At 40.7% G+C, this 21,103-nt stretch overlaps 3 protein-coding genes across 8 annotated transcripts; 2 read left to right on the forward strand and 1 right to left on the reverse strand.

The window, feature by feature from the left end:
* Positions 1-895: 895 nt before the first annotated feature.
* LOC140789710 (fatty acid desaturase DES2-like) lies at positions 896-3,856 on the forward strand. The gene is made up of 2 exons (XM_073139510.1): positions 896-1,182; positions 2,365-3,856. The coding sequence occupies exon 2, from the start codon at positions 2,392-2,394 to the stop codon at positions 3,553-3,555; it is 1,164 nt and encodes a 387-aa protein (XP_072995611.1). The 5' UTR covers positions 896-1,182; positions 2,365-2,391; the 3' UTR covers positions 3,556-3,856.
* A 3,920-nt stretch (positions 3,857-7,776) lies between these two features.
* On the forward strand, positions 7,777-14,483 carry LOC140780686 (putative pentatricopeptide repeat-containing protein At3g05240). Of its 6 annotated transcripts, none has more exons than XM_073126390.1 (6): positions 7,777-7,870; positions 7,972-8,083; positions 9,293-9,379; positions 10,232-12,343; positions 12,861-12,951; positions 13,096-14,483. In XM_073126390.1, exon 4 carries the CDS (start codon positions 10,389-10,391, stop codon positions 12,090-12,092), a length of 1,704 nt encoding a protein of 567 aa, XP_072982491.1. In that variant the 5' UTR covers positions 7,777-7,870; positions 7,972-8,083; positions 9,293-9,379; positions 10,232-10,388; the 3' UTR covers positions 12,093-12,343; positions 12,861-12,951; positions 13,096-14,483. The 6 variants fall into 6 exon arrangements, with proteins under 6 accessions (XP_072982491.1, XP_072982492.1, XP_072982494.1 ...); XM_073126391.1 differs by lacking the exon at positions 9,293-9,379 and having other exon boundaries at positions 10,232-12,233; positions 12,313-12,343; XM_073126393.1 differs by lacking the exon at positions 9,293-9,379 and having other exon boundaries at positions 10,232-12,126; positions 12,313-12,343.
* Positions 14,484-15,282: 799 nt separating this feature from the next.
* Positions 15,283-17,171, reverse strand: LOC140801385 (protein CUP-SHAPED COTYLEDON 3). The gene is made up of 3 exons (XM_073156478.1): positions 16,818-17,171; positions 16,270-16,544; positions 15,283-15,958 (listed from the first exon to the last, which is right to left on the reverse strand). The coding sequence occupies exons 1-3, from the start codon at positions 17,017-17,019 to the stop codon at positions 15,491-15,493; spliced, it is 945 nt and encodes a 314-aa protein (XP_073012579.1). The 5' UTR covers positions 17,020-17,171; the 3' UTR covers positions 15,283-15,490.
* Positions 17,172-21,103: the final 3,932 nt, after the last annotated feature.

Genomic DNA, 21,103 nt, shown 5'->3' on the forward strand with positions numbered 1-21,103 from the left:
AAGTGAAAGCGAATGTTATATTTGTTGTTAGGTCGTATGTCACCATCTAAGGACAGTTCACCAAACTTTAACCAATCGTACACACAATATATCACTGTAGCATAGGTAACCATATATCATTAATAGACAATAATGGTTCTATTAGAAAATAAAAATTGTAGTTTAATGTTCTAATTGCTATAAAATTAAAATGAAGTTGGTCTGCAATCTGAACGAGTCATAAATATATATATATATATATATTGTATTATAAATGAGTCTTTCGGGTTTATAATTGAGTAATCATATCATAATTAAATTAAAACAACTAGAATTTAATTATGCTTTACAGTGTTAAATTATCGGATCGGGTTTAACAATGGGCAGTCCAATAAGGAGGAGGGGTTGTGAGTTACGAGGCATCATCCCATTGGAAAAGGCGAAATTGCCCTTATATTGGACCGACCGTGAGGAGCCCATTGGAGAATGGCTGGAAGTGTCGGGCCTCCCATGACCAAATAGGGACCAAGTAATGAGGATGGCTCCGTATTGGAAACGTAGTTCAGTTGCAATTTGTCCGCAAAATGAAGATAAGAGGGCTGCGCCAAATCCAGGGTGGGCAAAGTCGTCACTAAATTATGTGGAGTTGTCGTGGCTCCACCTCCACGAATCGAGAGCGCACTTCGAGCTGCCGCCATGTGGAGCCACCACCGAGCCACTTGCTCACTCTTGTGGACGAGTGTTCGCCGTCAGTTCCTTTAAATCTCCGGGGTATAATTGTCATTTAGGCAATAGGTGAGTTTTAGTCTTCCGAAATCCTGGCCGGTGAAATTTAAGTGTAACGGACGGTGCAGATGATGTTGATGTGGGGACTCGTTGTCCGCACCCGTGATCTCCTGCTCACCGGCTCATCAGATTGGCGAATCATTGGTTGACACGTCCGGATTGCGGGATCATCGAGGCGGGAACGCTTTGTCATCAGGGTGGGGACCGCTTGGGGGAAACAGAGCGAGAAGAGCTTAAATCGAGACCCCTGAAGAGCGAAGAGACCCCCCCCCCTCCCCTCTCTCCCTCTCCTCAGAAGGCCAAGGGGCATCCAGGAGGTGAGGACTGAGGAGGAGGGAAGAAGTGAGTGACGAGCCGATCGTAGTGTATATTTATCTCTCTTTCTTTCTCGGATTAATCCGGGAGAGGTTGTATCAGGTATGGGGATTCATCTGTTCTTTGTTTCTTCTTGTTAGATCTATGTTTGAAGCCATCCATGAGTTTTCAATCGCCTTTTCTTTAGATTCTCGTAAGATTTGTTGCTATTTATTTTCTGTCTATTTGGTTCGATCTGACGGCTTTCTCTCTCCGGATTCGATTTTGAAATATTAATGCAGGCCGAGATTGCTTCCCTCCGAGATATTTTGAACTGTTGAACGGAATATTTTTATTAAAAAAATTGGTATTATATTCTATAAAAGCGTTGTGTCTATCTGCTCTCTTTTCACGGCGTGGTGTGCGTGATGATTAAATAATTAGTCTTGGGAACCGGAAACGTGCATCGGTTGGGTCCTCTAATTTTGTGGGCCGCTAATTCATTTGACTAAGTTAATTAGTACTATATTTGGGAATCTCCCACTCGACAAGGAAAAATGATGACGATGATATCGTTTATTTGATTATTGTAAGAGAAAGATAAGCGGGTTTAGTGTTATTATGATAAAGTTTAAAAGGCAACTTATTTTCTCCAACTCTGTTATTGGAATGAATGGAGAAGAATATTTTCAAGTAATGTAATTTTGGTTGCATAGAAAGTTTTTCGATTGTGGCGCCTTTACCACAGATCACGTGCCCTGCCCCCCGTTATTGTCACTAATTGAACAAAATAAAAAGGAAAGCATTTGATGCTTCTGCCATCCCCCTGGTGCAACAGCCTGGCACTTCTGTTTGGTTCGAGTAAAAGATCAGTAAATACAAATTAGTGCATCCATGTGCCTTTTATCTTTCCAGAATGGTTCTCTATTTTTCAGTTGTACTACGGAACGATGGAGATCGAAATTAACTTATTACTTAAATCTTTTTATTATAAAATAACGCACCTGATTTGCCAAATGCAGAGTAGTCTTTATTTTGTTGTAATTTTATATAACTGGAGACCATATAATTTGTATTAGCCAACAAACGTAGTGTCTATCCTAAAAATGAAGGCTTTTTTATCTAATTATAATGGTTGACACAGTCCGGCCTCCGTCGTTCCAGGCGGCTGCTTCCTCGCGCTTTCTCACCGGCATTTAGTCAAACACCACGTTTTCGTCTTCTTTGTTGTATTTCTACTTCCTTCGTTTAAGAAGAAAAAAAAAACTTATCTATCTCTAACTGCACTCCTCCTCTCTCATACAGGGAGGAGTTGTCCAAACCCAAGCAGCAATGGGAGCCGGCGGTCGGATGACGGTGAAGGAGCAAGCAGAGCAAGGAGAGGAATTCCATCGCTCCGGCGAACCCGTCCGCCGCTCTCCGACCGAGAAGCCCCCTTTCACACTTGGCCAGATCAAGAAAGCCATCCCGCCCCACTGCTTCCAGCGCTCCGCTCTCCGCTCCTTCTCCTACGTCGTCCACGACCTCCTCATCTCCTCCGTCCTTCTCTTCTTTGCCCTCGCCGTCATCCCATCCCTCCCTTCCCCCCTCCACTACGTCGCTTGGCCTCTCTACTGGATCTTCCAAGGCTGCGTCTTGACCGGCGTCTGGGTTATCGCCCACGAGTGTGGTCACCACGCCTTCTCTGACTCCTCCCTCCTCGGCGACCTCGTTGGCCTCGTCCTCCACTCTGCCCTCCTCGTCCCTTACTTCTCCTGGAAGTACTCCCACCGTCGCCACCACTCCAACACCGGCTCCCTCGACCGCGATGAGGTATTCGTCCCCAAGACTAAGCCCGCTCTCGCCTGGTACTCCCCCTACCTCAGCAACAACCCCCTCGGCCGCGTTGTGACCCTCCTCATCCAGCTCACCCTCGGCTGGCCCCTCTACCTCGCCCTCAACGTCTCCGGCCGCCCCTATCCCCGCTTCGCCTGCCACTTCGACCCCTACGGCCCCATCTACTCCGACCGCGAACGCATCCAAATCTTCATCTCCGACGCCGGCGTCCTTACCGCCGGTTACGCCATCTACAGCCTCGCCTCCTCCCTCGGCTTCTGGTACATCGTGCGGATCTACGGCGTGCCGCTCTTGATCGTGAACGGATGGCTGGTGCTCATCACCTATCTCCAGCACACCCACCCCGCCCTGCCGCACTACGACTCCAGCGAGTGGGATTGGCTACGTGGCGCCCTCGCGACCGTCGATCGAGATTACGGGATCCTCAACCGGGTCTTCCACCACATCACGGACACCCACGTGGCGCACCACCTGTTCTCGACGATGCCGCACTACCACGCCGAGGAGGCCACGAAGGCAATCAAGCCAATCCTCGGGGAGTACTACCAGTTCGACGGCACGCCGGTGCTCAAAGCCATGTGGCGCGAGGCGGCGGAGTGCGTGTACGTGGAGGAGGGGAGCACTAAAAATGGGGTGTTTTGGTACAACAACAAGTTTTAAAGTTAAGCCCTCGAGGTTTGTCGTAATTTTGGTTAGGGCCCACGAGCCACTTATCACCTCGGTGCTCTCTTCCTTTGAAAGGGGGAGGGGAAGCCTTTTGGTAGCAGTGAGTGGTTTGTGTGGTGTTTCGTGATGCTTTCTTTGTTCGTTCGTCTGGTTCGCCTTTGTTCTTTGCTCCTGTCCTCGCGTTCTGTGTCCTCCCCTCGTCTCTTGCTTAATTAACTACATACCAAAGTTACGGAAGAGGAGAATAAAAGTAATTGGGAAAGAGGGAAAGACTTTGGTTATTATGATCAGAAAATTCCGTTTGATTCTTGTGCTCTCTGTCGATGCATACTACTTTTTATCTATGAAATTTTCAGTATAGTTTAATTAATTCACCCTTAACTTTTTACCTGTTACTTCGACGAATGTTTAGAAGAACAAACGTTATACTCGTTTTACCTAAAATCGAGATGCTGCCATGTCCTTTTGGTTCCTTAAGTTCGTCGACAGACTAATAATGTTCGTCGGCACATCATTCGACTTTTGGAGTAGCCAATCAGATTATGCCATACAAAAAACATGTTACATGAAATTCTCCACTTTACGCAAATTATGAGGAAGATTCACATTCATCATACCTACCAAGTCCATGTGATTAGGTAGCGGACTTATCCAATTGGAGCATTATATGAATGCCCGTTTGGGCTTGTTCCCAGGTGGCTGACATAGAAGGAAATATATCAATAAGAACATATGGATAATGGATCTAATGGAGGCCTCTACTTTCTTTGGAACTTTTTCAGCCATAGCATAAGGATATGAAGCCTCTACTTTGGAACATATTAACCTTAGGTTTTATTTGGGCCAGTTATATGAAAGATTTCTTCGGACAAAATTCAGAAAACGTTTCACAAATGTGTTTGTCCCAATTGTGGCTGGCTTTCTAACCTTCCTAGATAGCAAATCTTTTAGTGCATCACTGGCCACCCAAGTCGTCTATACAAATTAAAGAGCTCTTCCTCCAATAATAGAGTCAGATTCTCTCTAGTTTGTGGGATCCAATAACTCCCCTGTTTATTAATATGAAAAAGGTGATAGAGTGATGCTTAACTCACAATAGACAACACTATAAATATAATAAAATATTAAAAGCTTTAGGGACCAAGAAATTAAAAGAATGAAGCATGATCTTGATAGACTCACAAGGATAAAGAGTTTCGAGTCAGTCTGCGATCCCATTATGGTGGTTTAAGACACGACCCTGTAAATCATCGAAAGATAAAAAATCACCGACCCACAACAGAAAAGAAAAAAAAATCTAACATATAAAGACTTGTAGTAGCAGGAAGTAGGCAATGAAAACCAAAACAAATCACCCACAAAAAGGTGCATTGCCTAGATTCGAAGGACAATGGGGCAGCAAGTGAAAGGCAGTTTAGGGTGGCAGAGCATGGCGCTACTGAGACAATGAGAGGGTAAGTATCAAGACACTGACAAGCATAGTTTGTAACTATGTAGGGGAGAAGCGAGAAAGGATAGTGAAGCCCAAGGCTGACCAAAGTTTCCGCAAGATCAGAGTTAGACCATCTCCATGAACCTTGGCCATGGCTAGAGCTCAAGATGGAGGGGGCTCGATGGGCCATCGACTAGAGAAAATTCGACGAAAACAATTAAAAACACCAAAATCTCGAGGGAAAGATGGCACCCAGAACAACGAGAGCCAAGTCACCAATGGTGTAGGAAGCTGCAGAGGCAGAGGGTGGAGGACAGAGAAGATACTCGAGAAGAAGTCAGACGACGACGAAGGAGAAGAGGAGTTAAACAGTGGAAAAATGAGGAAAGGGAAAAGAACAGAAGGAGAAAAAGGGAAGAAGAGAGAAGAAAGATGAAGATGGAGACTCTCTAAGAGGGAGAAAAATATCTCCCTCTCTCTTTAACCACTCGAGTTAGAAGAGGAGAAGGTAAGAAGATGCTGGCATGGACTAAAAATAGCTCTTCAAAAGAGAGAAGGAAAATGCAGTCAAAACCCTAGTATAACTAGGCCTTTCACTAGAGAGTCTAACTCTACTAAAAGATAACTCCCGTATTCTTCGTGAACCCAAATGTATTATACAAAAATTACAAGCCATAACCAACTAGAAGAAAATTACCAAGAAACTATGATACAACTTATCTCATCTCTCTCTTTTTAATTACAACAACCGCATCAATGTATCAAATTCTACAGATGAAAAAAGAACAAACATAGCAGCATGCCGCTCATATATCCACATCCTAAAGATGCGCATATTAATCCTGACCTCTTTTGAATTCAAGCCCACCTACAAATCACACCAGCAGATTAACGAATTAAAGGGAAAAAAGAATTATAAGCATGATCAAGATTTTTCTCTAATTTTTTCTTCTAAGGATCACTAAGCGATTTCATCTCCGATTACATCTATATGAGAAGAAGTCAAAGTTAGCAATGGGAGATCACCAAGACCTTGGAAGAAACCATCCATCTCACCCAACTCACGAAGAAAACCAGCACCTGAGTTGCTTTCAACCCACAACTCCCTCTCTTCCTCCTCTTTATCTAACTCTCTCTTAACTCCCACATCTTCTTGCTTGTACCTCATTGTAGCCTCCGCATTTGCCGTCGCAGGAGGAGCCTTCTTGTCCTTCTTCTTCTTCTTCTTCTTCTTCTTCTTCTTCTTCTTCTTCTTTCTACTTTCTATAATCTTTGATGGCTTTCCGGTAAGCCTCTGCACGAGCTCGCGGAAATTTGCGGGATCCGTCTTTATGATCTCGGGTGCAAATATGTGCACAATTCTGATCTTTGGTTTCAGCTTTGTGATTTCACGTGAACTTTCGCTTACGGAGAGAATCCGAGGCTGTGATTGAAGACGTCTGCATTTGTTAGGATTCACCACCTCCTCCATTTTTTGCTATTCCTCTTGTATGATGGAGAGAGATTTAGAGAAAGAGTGGATGAGGAGATATTGAATGGTGTACTGCAAGATAAGAAGCAACGTTGTTTGTTGGAGATGCAACAAAAACTTGATGACAAGTTTAGGAAGAAATGAATTTGACTAAGTATATTGAGAAGGTGTGTATAACTCTACATAGATTGGTGGGTGTAACTTGATATTTTAATATGAGGAAGGAAGGAGAGACGAGAAGAAGAAAACAAGTACTATTGGAGGCAAGTTTGGGTGGTGTGTGGATAAATATTACTAGAATAAAATAATACAAAGTCAATACAGAAGAAAGAGAACAAACTAGAAATAAGTCACCTTCGTATAGTCCCTTAGACATGCATGGAGGTACATCAAGAGATGGATAAGCATTTAAATGCCCTTCTAAGTTATATCTCTTTTCTTTTAATTTCTTGACAACCTTGGTAGATTCCATATGTATTTTATCTTAAAAATTGCAACTAATGCCAAATTGTGCAAGTTGTTTAAGTTGTCTTACAAGTCAATCCTAACCAGTAGTCAAGTTTGGAGCGTTGGCATTTATTCCTTGCCACAAAGATTTAGAATATCGGTTAACTTGTTACATATCTTTTGCTTGTTTTTGTATATGTGCAGTTGTTATATTTAAGAGGATAAGAGCCATAAGTACAGGCACTGTGGGAATCTTTAAAGGATAAAATAGAGCTGGCGAAGAGAACAAGGATGCAACTATCTATTTTGTTGGATACCTCACCGCGATTCCACCTCACTAACTCCAATTATTCTATCATAGCTTAAGCATAATTGTACTCAAAGTAGCATTTGTTCGTGGTTGTCGATAAATTGTTATAAATAAACGTGCTAGTCTTGAACAAACTCAGATCCTGTGTCAACCATTTATGGCATATCATCTTCAGATTATCTCTCTCTTATGCTTTTATGTCAACTATATCAAAAGGGTTGTGAGGGTTGTGATATAACTTCTTTAATATTTAAACGACCTAAATAAATCTTTCATACGAGAGTAACATTTACTATCGATTAATTTGAGGAAGTATTAATTTTGTGGAGCATTTTGGTTTGATTTGTGTGGAAATATACGGTGGCATCCCGCCACGTGTCGATCGCGCACCCGCTCCTTAATTGGAACCAACTCCCAAGTCAGACGGACTACCGGTTCACCTATAATGACTTGACGGATGTGGGGATCCAATAAGAGATAGAATCCGAATCCGATTAGGAGTATAGCCTAGACCTCTTACGAGTATTTTGACGCATATACTGGAATAATTGTGACCTCTCTCTCTCTCTCTCTCTCTCTCTCTCTCTCTCTATATATGCCCCTCAGTTCTTCGATCCCGCTCTGGTATCGTTCGAATCGGCATCCCACGGTAAGATCTCTTCCGCCTCTCTCCTTCTTCATTTTCCTAATTCCATACATCCTCAGGAAAATCCTAATTCAAAATCTTTCTTTCTCTCTCCCGAACTCCAGAACCCAACCCATAGCTTTTACTCGCTGTTCGCAAGGATACCGAGAAATCGATGAGAAGTCCGTGGTGATTAGGTGGTACCTATCCAAAGTCCGAAATCGAAGAGATATTTACGTAAATTCCGTCTTCCGCTATCTTTCTCTCTGCCATATTAATTGATTTGGGGAGAGATCGTGTATAGGTTTTAATATAAATTTGGGATTTTGGAGTAATTTGCTCCCCTATTTCTGTCACTCCCATATTTATTGATTCTGCACCGCACCCTAATTTTAGGCTAAAGATTAGTATAGAATCTGAATAGTTCGCTATAATTGCCCTTTTGGGGATTGGTCTTCTATAACGAAGGAGAACGGTGGGGATGAAGATTATCTGGTTCTTATTATGTTGAAGCCGTAGATTTATTTCAATGTCTTTAGTTCCTCATTCATGTTGGCTATCAATATACTACAACTATGTTTATCATGTCCAAATCACAGTTGCACATTGATGTTAGGCTTCATTCTAATGTACAGTTATCTGTCATAATTGTACTTTAAACCATTGCCTTAGCTTGACACTTTGGATTAACTTTATGGACGCTGTTTGTTCAAACTTTATCTTTTTCTACCTCAATCTAAGCTAGGAATACGCACATCAAACTATTATGCGATACTTATTTGTAGACTATGGTTAAAGTCATGATTTGTTAGTAACTTACAATCAGGAGTTAATTTGTTGAAATCTATGCAACCAGGGTTGTTATAGACCAATTCACATGCCAATCTAATGCTAATACAAGTTTGTTACGGATCCTGGAAGTCATACCTGCTTGTTATCTGATTGGAATACAGGTCTCAATATAGTGCATATACCGGAAGCTTTGGTCCAATATCTTGGGTTCAAGTGAATTTTGGATTGGCATAGTGGTAACAGATTCACACATAGAGTTTCAGATTCTATACATACATATATATGCGTATATATCAGATGTGAATCCACTCCACTAATTCTCCTACTAAAAAAATTGTAAAACTGCTGTAGGAAGTTAATATAAGTAATTTATCTAGTAATTTTAGATCCTACATATATGACTGAGAGAATGTTTTAGGTCTACATAGTAATGACCATCAGAGATTGAGTGTATCTTAAAGGAGTGAGTGAAAGCTATATGATTTATTTAGATCAACATATAGCTATATGGCATGATATACTTATAGTTTTCTAATATATTATAACTAACTTAGAAGTTATTCAGACTATTAGATGATTTAAAGTGAATTTTGCAATCTACTCATTTATGTTCTATGTGCTTGCTTCCATGTCCTAAAGTATCTATCTCTGTAGCATTCTGTGTTAAGGGGATGGAGAATGATAAAGTGAGCATTCTTTGGTTGTAGTCAGCTGTAGCAGATGAGGATCTAACAATTTGTGGTAACCTCTTTCCTCTTGTCCAAGTGTGTCAAGTTTTCTAGAGTTGATATTGGTATTCTTTTTCTAGACCTGTTAAACGACTACCAATTTTGAGAATATGGGTGTTAGAAAGTTCTGCCACATGTATCAGTTTTCCCCTGAAGAGATCTCATAATTGATATAATAAGAAAACTTAATCAGGAGTTTCCTTCTTCTGGATTTTATATCAGTTTTTTAAATGTCAGTTGATGGATGAAAACTTAATCAGGAGTTTGGGATTCATTTTTTCACAAAATTGAGCATCTCTCCTGGTTCAGAAATTGCATATTTCCAGTATAACAATCCAACAGAGCATAAATTTGTAAAACTCAAAATTCAGTCCTTAATGCTGGTCGCCTTTAAATTTTCTTACATTTCCATAAGAGTGTTTGAGACTCTCATATCAATATATATATATATATATATATAATCAGTTAGAGAGGCAGAATCTATGGTTCTTATTGTAATATGAAAGGTAGTAATTTCTGAGTAATTTATTTAAAATATAGTGCATGCTTGTACTTTGTTGCTTTTCTTTGAGAAGAAAACATGTTTGTACTTTTTGAATCTTCTTTGAAAAGTAGCACTTTTTACAGATATAGTAAGCGAGAACATTATCAAACCAATAGTAGAAGTAAAATGAAATAGCGATTGTGATTCATTATGTTCTAATCAACTCACTAGATGTGAAATTGAATGTCTTTCTTGGCCACAATCAATAAGGATCAGACTTCCTATGTTACCTTTTGGTATCTGATATTAAATGGAATAATTTTTTATTCATATCCGACGGGATATTTTCTTTATCAAGTATGAACTATTATATTTTGACAGGTCTCTAAACTAGGGAAGCCCATGGGCATTACTGTTTGCATTTTTAGCGAGCCAACTAGTGTTAGCAGCTTTTAAACCCCCATCACGAGCCCTTCAAAGAAGTCTCTTTCGAATTTCCCGGTCTTATGCATTTTGGCCTTCGTCGCCTTAGCATACCATGATCAAGAAGCACGCCGTGCTATCTCTCTTACAAGGATGCCGGAGCTTGAGACAGCTGAAGCAACTCCACGGCTTCATGGTCGTTGCTGCACTCGCCAATGACGTCATTCCCATGAGCAAGCTTGTCGACTTCTTGTCCCACCCCGAGATGGGCGACTTCTCCTACGCCCAATCCATCCTACAACACATCAACTTTCGCACCACTTACCTATATAATTCCATCATAAGAGGCATATCTCTCAGTGACGAACCCGAGGCTGCTCTCACTATGTACAGAGACATGCAGCGGTTGGGCCTCTCTCCTGACAACTTCACCTTCCCTTTTGTCCTCAAGGCGATCGATAAAATTCGCCACCCAACCTTTGGATGTTGCGTCCATGCTCGTGTTGCCAAAACCGGGTATGAAGCTGATGTCTACGTTTGCACCACTTTGATCCACATGTATATTTCGTGTGGCGAGATAGGTTCTGCAAGGACTTTGTTTGAGCACGCGGCGAACCGTAATGTCGTCACATGGACTACCATGATTGCTGGCTATGTTGAAAGTGGTCGGGGTAGTGAAGCGATCAATTTGTTTAGAGATATGGAGGTTGCTGGGATGCAGCCTAATGAGATCACTGTGGTGCATGCTCTGGTTGCTTGTGGACAGTGTAGGGATTTGGAAACCGGGATATGGATTCATGACAGACTACTTCAATGGGATATTGATCCGATTGGATCAAATGTTGTTCTTGCGACAGCACTTTTAAATATGTATGCTCAGTGTGGTAGTTTAAAGACTGCACGAGTTCTCTTCGACAGAATGCCTCAGAAGAATGAGGTGTCTTGGAATGCGATGATTGGAGTTTACAACCAGTTTGGCCAGTTTGATGAGGTCCTACGGCTGTTCGAAAATATGCGTACTTTGGAATTTAAGCCAGACAATGTGACATGGCTGAGCGTATTGGGGGCTAGTGCAAATAAGGGAGCTATGATTTTAGGTCAAGGGATTCATGCATATCTAGAGAAGACAAATGGTTGCAGACACATTACTGTTAGCACTTCTCTTATGGATATGTATTCAAAGACTGGGGATGCCCAGAGTGCTCTTAAGATCTTCCATTGTATGAAAGGACGGGATTTGTTGGTGTGGACCAGTATGATAATTGGGCTGGCAAAGCATGGCCATGGCAGGGAAGCTGTGAATCTCTTCAAAGATATGCAACATGATGGTGCTGCTCCGGATCATATAACATTTATAGGAGTATTAACAGCTTGCAGCCATGCAGGTATGGTCGAAGAGGGTCAAGAGTACTTCAACTCTATGGGAAATATTTATGGTATTAAACCCACAATGAAGCACTATGGTTGTATGGTTGATCTTTTCAGTCGAGCTGGCCAGTTAGCAGAGGCCGAGAGATTAGTAAAATCTATGCCAATCCAACCAAGTATTATGATCTGGGGAAGTATCTTGACTGGTTGTGAGATTCATGGAAAGGTTGATATAGCTGAAAGAATAGGGAGACAGATAATTGAATTAAATCATCAATGCAGTGGAGTGTTTGTTCTTCTTTCCAATATATATGCAGGGGCTGGGAGGTGGCAAGGAGTTGAGCAGACTAGAAAATTGATGTGGCAGAAAGGATTGAAGAAAGTTCGTGGATCCAGTTCTACTGAATGCAGAATATTTCACCTCCATAACTTCACTGCCGCTCTTACGTAGGAATTAAGGGGGAGAAAGAAGAAGGAACATAAAGGCATGGCATCCTGATTGAACTCCTACCCATGGCGCTTTTCTATAACACCTATCATTTCCATTTCTTCCCATCAAATTAAGGTGTTCAAGATGATGGAGTTGAAAAGGGTCTGTTTGTGCTATTTTTTTCCCCTCCCCTCTTCTATGTTGTCTAATCCCGTCATCCTCTTCTTCTTGTAAATTCCAGATATCTAAGAGGAAGCAAAAGGCACAGAAAGGTAAGATCTGATTTCAACATTTCCTTCTCTTTTGCCTAGAGATTTGCTTTCCTATGTTAAATATCATCTGCTGAGATAGAACATTGCATCTTCATGCCTTTTGATCTTATCAGGAGTTTGCATCAGTAATTGATCAGCCTTTTCATTTAAGCTCATTTTTAACTCTTTTGCTAGTGCAGAAGAAGTCATCTACTGCAATGTTAAGAAGAGAGATTAAATATTGATTCCTATATAAAATAGTATATTGATTTGTATGTACTTTTTATAGATACAATGGATAGGTAGATTCAATACATTGCAGAAGTTTAGCCTAATGAGATCTCTCTAGTTGGATCAATTGTTGTCTTGACAGAGACTTTTTAGCTATTTATTCTTTCTGTTCTTGTTTAAAAGCAGGTTGCCCTTTGTCCATCAGAGCGATGAGGTTTATTGAAATGCAATAATCAGTGTTCATCACCAGTGGTATTGACTTGACACCAGTGGTATTGACCAACTAAGTTCTACAACTCTTTTTCAGGATGTTACAAACAATGACTTGGCGATGCCTAACGGTGGCTCATTCGATTGATGGAGATGGCATGCCAAGGAGGTGAGAGGACTACAATCAGGCAAGTTCTTTTTTCCTGTACATAAACTAATAAACAAGTCATGTATCCTGTAAAATATGAGAATTTTTCGAGATGCTTAAGACATGAAATTTTTTCATAGATTACAATAGTCTAATAATCTTCTTACTCTTAAACATTGGGCAGAGAAGGATTGACAGGCGAACATTATCTATTGTTCTCAAAATTGAAACACCTTGTGAAGCAGCTAATTTACGCCATAAATCACAGTACATGGCAGTGCTGATCTAGAAATAATAGACCTCTGGTAGATGTACTCTTGCAAAGACTATCATCTAACCTCCAAGTCCTTTGTTGCTCACCATGCTGCTTGCATACGAAAAATGAGGTATCCATGTAAACTATTAATCCTGCCTCCATTCTGAAGGTTATTTTCTCTAGCCAACAGTTAATCCCGCAATAATGGGAAAGGTCAAAGTCTCAATCGTGGAGAGTTGTCCTCTGTCCTCAGGCAGAGATGGCTTTTGGCCACCCTTTTTTTTAGGACTGAGGGACCCCTGGAACTTAGAGAAAGTGGTGCTTTTCAAGCATCAGAGCAAACGGACCATGGGCATTCCTATGATGCTATCAACTGCCGCTTAAATTTTTATCCTTATTTGGTTCTATCGTGCCAAAATTTGAAGCAATCAGTGAAAGTAAAGCTGAATGTGAATGTGGATTGATCTCTTCGTTCTTCATAAAGTAGAGCAAGTCTTCTCCAGATTAGAGTGCGCTGTGTCAAAAGAAGATAAAAGAGGCAGTATGAATTGTCAAGACACTCTTATATTGCTATAGCTTAAGTACACAGAAATTGGAGATTCACACTGATGGAGAATCACAATGAGGGAGAAAGCTCTTTATATAAAGGTCAGCGGTATATGTTAAAGGTAGAAAATGGATAAGAGAATGGCCATATAATGGTTGGTTATCAGAATTTCCTGGGGTGCCTAGAAATCTGCAGCGTTGTCTATGGTTTTTAGAGGGCTGATCTCAAGAAGGGGCTGTTTTCATGACTGGTATGAGAAGTAAAATGGCTTTTTTTTAAGTGAAATATGACTGCTCACCTTAACTCCCAGCTCAGGAGCAACTTAGCAAGGTTGAGGAAGCTCACAATCCCCCAAGTCTAGCAGTAGTGCAGTCAATCCAGTAGCTAATCAATCCACAAAACGTTTGAGTATCCTTGAAGCAAAATGTGGTGTTCTTCAAGGCAAAAGGGATCACAACTCAGGTTGGACTTTGGGGCACATTGAACACTTGGTTTTATGCCCAAATTTCGATCGGCCGTGACATTGCGGACAAAACAGTAAGAACATTTCATTTATTTGTCTATTTTTAGAAACATGAGAACAATCTTATGAGTTGGGTGACATGGGTGTAGTTGATTTCTCTCTACATCTCGATTCTTACCAACAATCACAGGATTTGATGGAATTGAACTTGTAATTTTATGCATTCACTTCTCTCAAAAGTTTTGAGTCCGATATTGTTTGCATATCATCATCCTTGTGAATACAAAATAACTATTACATCACAAATTATATTGTTCACATTTCATAAATATATGTCGGTGATCTTGCGAGATAGGACGCCTAGTTAGTGACTTCATTCACAAATAATCCTACCTATATACTCCAGCACGCACACTAATAATAACATGCACTTGCACACGCTCACACACAAATATGACACGAGTCCAAAGTATTATCTTTAATAGGCTAGATAAATGTGGACCCAATCTAGTCAGCTAAACTAATAGGCCCATGGACTGAAGGATTATATTGCCATTCTATATAAAATGCCTACAAAAGTACTTAATCGAAATTAGAAATGTAGATGGCTCGCTAACTCCATGATGTGCCCAAATCGTCCGTGCTAACCTATAACGAAGCATAACTAAGCTTAGTCCATTTTGAGGTACATACGATGAACTAAATACCGATGTTGCATCATGATGCTACATTCCTACAAGATTTTAATGATGCAAACAGGGAATCCAGAGATAGACTTTATGATATAGACAGAAAATGCAGTGCAATCTAAACGAACGCTAGTTTTTTTTTTTTTCCCATCGAGAGTATAGTTGATGTTATTGGACACAGTAATTTATGCATGAAAATATATCATCCCGTCTCGAGACACACAATTGTAATAAACTACCCTTCTCAATACACACCAACGTACAACACCGAGTCACGTCAATCCCAGTCCACTGATGATCCAACGTCATGCATGCATGCATGCATGCATGTTTTGACGCATCGATCCGTGCAATGCCATGATCCAATCATATCACAATCCATTCGTGACGTAAATCACATCCATCCATCTGTCCAAAGTTTTTCAATATCACATCATAATTAATAAACACAAATAATTACTCATAAAGTAGTTATATCATAAGAGCTACATAAGAGACTCATAAAAATCTCTCTCCTAAGCTCCATAAGAACGTACAATAGTAGTCACCTAAAGTTACATTCATGTACACAGCGTACTACAAGCACCACCGTGATGTTATACTAAGAGGTATGGGGTGCGAGATTCAAGAAACCATTGGTCCAGATTCTCCTGCAGCTGTGGAGCCCAACAATGGCATGTCATGAGCTGCTGCTCCAGGGCCAAGAGGAGCAAATCCCATCTCATAGAGAAAAGGGTTCTGTAAGTAAGTTTCTAGCCAATTAGGAACTACATCCTCGTGAGAGGTCGCGTGTGGAGCTGGGTCTTCCTTCGGTGGGCTTCCCTGGAAGGATGGGAGAGTGGGAGGAGAAGGAAGAGAAGGGAGAGGTGGAAGGGGAAAAAAGGAATTGTGTTCATCTTGGTACTGGAAGTAGGGTTGTTTATTTTGGATGGTTTGGAAGGGGTATTCTAGGGTTTGGAGGTCAAAGAATGGAAGCATGCAAGGGTTGGGAGACGAAGAGGAGGGCCCAAGAAAGTAGGATGGGTTTGGGTAGTATTGGCTCTTCTTATCTCCTCCTGCCTTGTTAAATATCCTGCAGATCACCCATTCTTCCTGCACCGAGATAAAGAAAACAACAAAAAGGAAAGCTTTGTAGTTTAGTATTAATCCTCATCCTGGCCCTTAGATAGCCAGGCCTCTACTTGTACTCCTAGTGTAAGTATGCATGTCTATATATACGCATGCTTAATTGTATCTTGTCTATCTTATGCATGAAACTTTATCTACCACAGAGTACAAGCCAAATATATAGATTTCTTAACTAGCACTAATTAATTATATCGATCATCAAATGATGGTCATGAGGGCACGATCTAAGATTTCTATGCGACATGTGATGGTCGATCCAGATATTGTAGCATTACCTTGCATGCGTGGCGGCAAGAGAAGTCACCTTCGAGTCGGTACTCGTGTAGGACCCACTTGGTCTTCTCCCCTCGTGGTGCCCTTCCCTTGTAGAAGACTAAGGTCTTCTTCATGCCGACGAGGGCCCCACTGGTTGCGCTATGGACCTCCCGGTCTTTGCCAGTGGCCTTCCAATAGCCTGCCTCCGTAGCCCTATTGGTCCTCAGCCCAGTTGGATACTTCCTGTCCCTTAAGCTAAAGAAGTACCACTCTCTCTCCCCCATCTTTGCCACATCTAGATCGAGACCCATATATTTATAGGACCAATTATTACAAAAGAAATGAATGAAAGAGTTAGTGCAACACTAACTATAGAGCTAAGCATGACCATATATATGTAAGAAACAAACATGCAAGAGGAGAAGCTAAAAGCTCTCCGAGTTCTCGCTATGATCACTCTATAAATGTACTAAAAAACATTGATGTAGTAGAAACGAATACATTAACAAATTTTCTTAAAGCAATCATTTAGCTAGATATATATATATATATATATATATATATATACCTGGTAGCTCCCATGGTTCACATCTGTTGAGATCAACCTCCACAATGTCCACTGCACAGAAGCCTCCATTAAACACCTTGGAAGCCAGGTAGAAGGTGATGAGCTCTTCATCCGTAGGGTGAAACCTAAACCCCGGAGGTAAACCTTGCTCATTGGTCTCCTCTCCAATTAACTCCAACACCAAGTCTCCCATGTTATGCATCCTTCTTAAGAGCTAGTGGAGAAGAGAGGAACCCCCTAACAAGAACTTTTTGACACTTGGGTAGTGTTTCGATGATAGAGGAGAAGGGCGAGGGGTGTATTATAGGGGAAGCACTGAAACCATAGAGATCTAGGGTAGGGCTATAGCTTTCAGATATAGGTCATTCTTTGATGGTAGTATTGAAGGCTAAGCCTGAGGTTTAAGGGCCAAGGTGCACCTGGAATGGATCCAAATAGGAAACTTGGATAAGCCATATGAGACTGGGAAAGGAGTAAATGCGAAGCGGGGCTGGGAGATTTATGCGTGCATGTGTGAACAAATAGAGAATAAGTACATAGACAGAGTGGGTTTGCTGCAATCGTTTCCATCCAAGACCACCTTAACAGTTGCTGCTACTGTTGCTGCACAACTTTACGATACCACATGTCAAGAGACTGTGGTATTTATTGTTTCGGTTAGAATATAAAATATAAAAAATATCCATTAGCTTCTGAGTTGAAACCATATCAGACACATTTATCATTTAAGTTATAAAAACTCTATCTTTTTAAATCAAGTCTACTATATGGGCTTATCAAAATATCTTAGCTCGGGAGTAAGCATGAGGTGACAACAATTATCAGGTAGGTTAGTTAGACTTGGGTAAGTCATGATAATGCAAACATAAACATAACTCGTTTAATCTCGTTTATTAAATAGATTACGTAGCTCTCTCTCTCTCTCAATATATTTATATTGTTGATAAATAACAATACTTGGGCAATTAAAAATATTTCTTACTGGCTTAGATGAGCAACTGAGCGATGCAGTGACAGAGTAATAGCTCAAAAGTGTTTAGTTTAGAATAATAGTTTGGCGGCGTATAGTATAGTCTTGGAGCTTAGATGGAACAACATAATGTTGTGATTAGGCTTTGTAGGCCTAATATGTTATGAGATCTTAGTGACTTTGCGTCACTCGAAGGTTGATCATTTCTCCAACCTATGATTAGCATACGATCTATTGAATAATAATAATAATAAAACTCTTCCTTGTAGCGAATCAATTAATACCGTAGAAACTAGGGGCGGCAATCGGGTCGGGTTAGCCGGGTTCGGGTCGGGTCAGATTCCGCTCGGGTTAAGATAGTACTAACACGAACATGACCCGTTTAATAAACGAGTCAATTTTTCTAAACACAAACACGGCCCGTTTATTAAATGAGTAACACAACACGACCCGTTTAACTTATTTAATAAATAAATTATATTTTTTATATAACCCATTTAACCCGACACAACCAGTTTAACCCGTTTAATAAATATATTATTTTTATTCAACCCATTTAACCACCCGTTTAACCTGTCAATACAACCCATTTAACTTTACATCCATTTAACCCGTTTATAGTTAATCCGCATAATACAATACCCACAAAGACAAAATATCACATTTACACAAATCCAGCATAATTTACAATATTGTAGGAAATTTTAGTAAAAATAAATTCAAATTGGCGCAAGCTTCAGCATTGGTGTTGGCGAAGCAGCAACGATGGAGGCAAGGCTCCAAGAGCTGGCTCCCATGGCGGGAGCTCCGGATCTGCCGAGGAAGACGAGGCGGTCAGTGCTGCTAGGGACGAAGAGGCGGTTGGAGGAGAGTGAACGTAGCAAAGAGAGGAGGAGAAGGTAGGCGGAGACGGGGATGGGGATAGAGGCACCGCGGCAGACTATTGCGGCAGGCAGAGAGGGGGAGCGGGGACAGCAGCATGGTGGCAAGCGGAGACTACAGCATCGCGGAAAGCGGAGACGGGGAGAGGAGACTCGACGGTAGGCGGTAGGCGGAGTCGGAGAGTGGAGATGACAGGCGGAGATGCGGTGGCAGACGATCGCCGCTGGAGAGAGATCAGAGATGGGGGCAAAAAATTTTGAAATGTTAAGGCAGAGGCGGCTGGAGGAGTGGAGAGTGGAGAGGGTTAGCTGGTTAGGTTTCTTTATAATATATATATATATATATATACCCGTATAATTAAACAGGTTAGTGGTATAAATCCGAACACGACCCGTTTATTAAACGGGTTAGGTAGGTTGACCCGTTTATGACATGAACCTTATTATACCAAACGCAAACCTGATTAAATGCCGGATTATCATGTCAAGTTATTGGGTTGGATCAAATTTTGCCACCCACAGTAGAAACAACTAAAAGTGCGGCTTGAGGTAACATGGATCTTTCTTCTCTTCATGTGAAAAAGTTAGCTAATTATCAAAAGTCTTTCTTGGTGATCATGCTAAGCAAACCGAACAGTAAGACAATTAGTCATGCTGTCTTGGTATGTTCACATCAAAAACCACAGATACATTTACCTATCTATATATAGTGCGAAAAAAATGAACAACCACATCAACTTTTGATAACATGATTTAATGTAATCTTGCATACGCTCCATCTGCAAATAGTACGTGAAAGCTATCATTGCACTCCATATAATTTGTCACTAACCAAGTATAGCAATCCTTAAAATAGTTTTTTTTTTTAATGAGCCATATATATATATATATCTTTTGAAGTTTTAACTGCTACCACGTCTTTGTCTCTTTCTGTTGGTACTATCAAGCGATTTGACATTCATAATGTGCACATATGAAAGGAAAAGGGGTCCTGTAACTCCTGTTACTATCCCTTCTCTCCTATTTCGAACAGTAGAAGAGCTTCAGAGATGGATGGATGGATGGATGGATGGGTAGCAGCAGCTAGAGAGATCACCGAAAGGAGGAGGGAGGAGTACCTATCTATGTCTATGCCCCGAATGCTGCATTTATTATATATTGTGGGAGGAGTTAAAGTGGGGAAGGAAAAAAAAAAAGGGCAGTGTTTTTATCTTGGAGTGTGGGAAGACGAGGAGTTTGCACGAGTTGGGAGATCGATTTTTTTCGTGGCCGTACAAAAATTCCAGAATCACAGTACTCCCCCCATTATCATCTGCATTCCATTGTAGTAGATTTACCAAGGTGCCCAAAATTTGATCATTCATCCTACATTATATATATATATATATATATATATATAATATCTAATATCTCTCGTATACTAATGATGTTAACAAAAAGATCTAGGTGTAATTCTCTTTTTCTTTTCATTTAACCTGGAAACCAATCTGCTGATATAAAACAGAGGATACTTAATTAATGGTTATTAATTATCGCTCCAGATTTGTTATCTACACAAAGTGAAACTCATCTATGGAGTTATTCGAGTGAAGGGTAATAAGGGGGGGGGAAATGGACAAAGTGGTCGGCTGGGCAAGCTGTCCTATTGGTACACCCGAGGAGGGAGATGGTGGGTGAAGCAAAGTCAGAGGCCTCATTGAAGAGCGAGAGGGAGAGAGAGGAGCAGCGCACTAATTTCCAAATAAAAAGTAAAAAAAAAAACAATAATTTGTTTTTGCAGTTCAATCATGCACATGATTAGACCTCGGGGTCCACCAATCTCTCTCGATCTATCCCTCCTCGTAATTCGTATCATGGTAATATGGTAATTCTCATGGACCATGGTTTGGTTCATCAATCTTACCACGTAATTATACTACACTTGGTAGGTACCTTTCCAATGACCAAAGAAGTCATGAGTTTAACTTAAATCTAAAATAATATTATAGAGAAATTATTTGGTGATTGATGGTTTGACTGATTTTGGTTTATAACTCGGCAATGTTGTTAGTTTGGAGAAACAGCTTAGCAATATAATGGCTTAGAACAGGTCTCGATGGTATTTGGTTCAAAGCAATTATTTGACGATGTATTTAATTTGAAGCCTAGACTAAACAACTAAAAATTTAGTTGAGCCTAAATGACTCTATATCGAGAGAGGATTGACACTTTGTCCGATCCATATCTATCCTTCGGGCTTTCTCATAAACGATAAAAAAAAAAAAAAAAACTCCACCAAACTTCCTACGTTACGTCTAATGTTGCCGACTAGCATATGATGCTTTCGGCACTATTTTTTGTATAGTATATTATTTTGCCATTAGAACTTTAAATATAAGTTAAAAAAACTTTTTATATGTGCATTATTTATGAGCTTCTTTCTTCGGAACCCACGT

The sequence above is a fragment of the Typha latifolia genome, chromosome 1 (genome assembly GCF_019914945.1).
Source record: "Typha latifolia isolate L0001 chromosome 1, TyphaL0001v2, whole genome shotgun sequence".
Classification (NCBI taxonomy): Eukaryota; Viridiplantae; Streptophyta; class Magnoliopsida; order Poales; family Typhaceae; genus Typha; species Typha latifolia.

Excerpts from the sequence above, each read along its gene's own strand:
- LOC140789710 (XM_073139510.1), top strand. The coding sequence starts at position 2,392 with ATGGGAGCCGGCGGTCGGATGACGGTGAAGGAGCAAGCAGAGCAAGGA.
- LOC140780686 (XM_073126390.1), top strand. The coding sequence starts at position 10,389 with ATGATCAAGAAGCACGCCGTGCTATCTCTCTTACAAGGATGCCGGAGC.
- LOC140801385 (XM_073156478.1), bottom strand. The coding sequence starts at position 17,019 with ATGCATAACATGGGAGACTTGGTGTTGGAGTTAATTGGAGAGGAGACC. Across the intron at positions 16,545-16,817 it reads TGAACCATGGGAGCTACCAG|ATGTGGCAAAGATGGGGGAG; the intron begins GTATATATATAT and ends GTCTCGATCTAG. Across the intron at positions 15,959-16,269 it reads CTTGCCGCCACGCATGCAAG|GAAGAATGGGTGATCTGCAG; the intron begins GTAATGCTACAA and ends ATCTCGGTGCAG.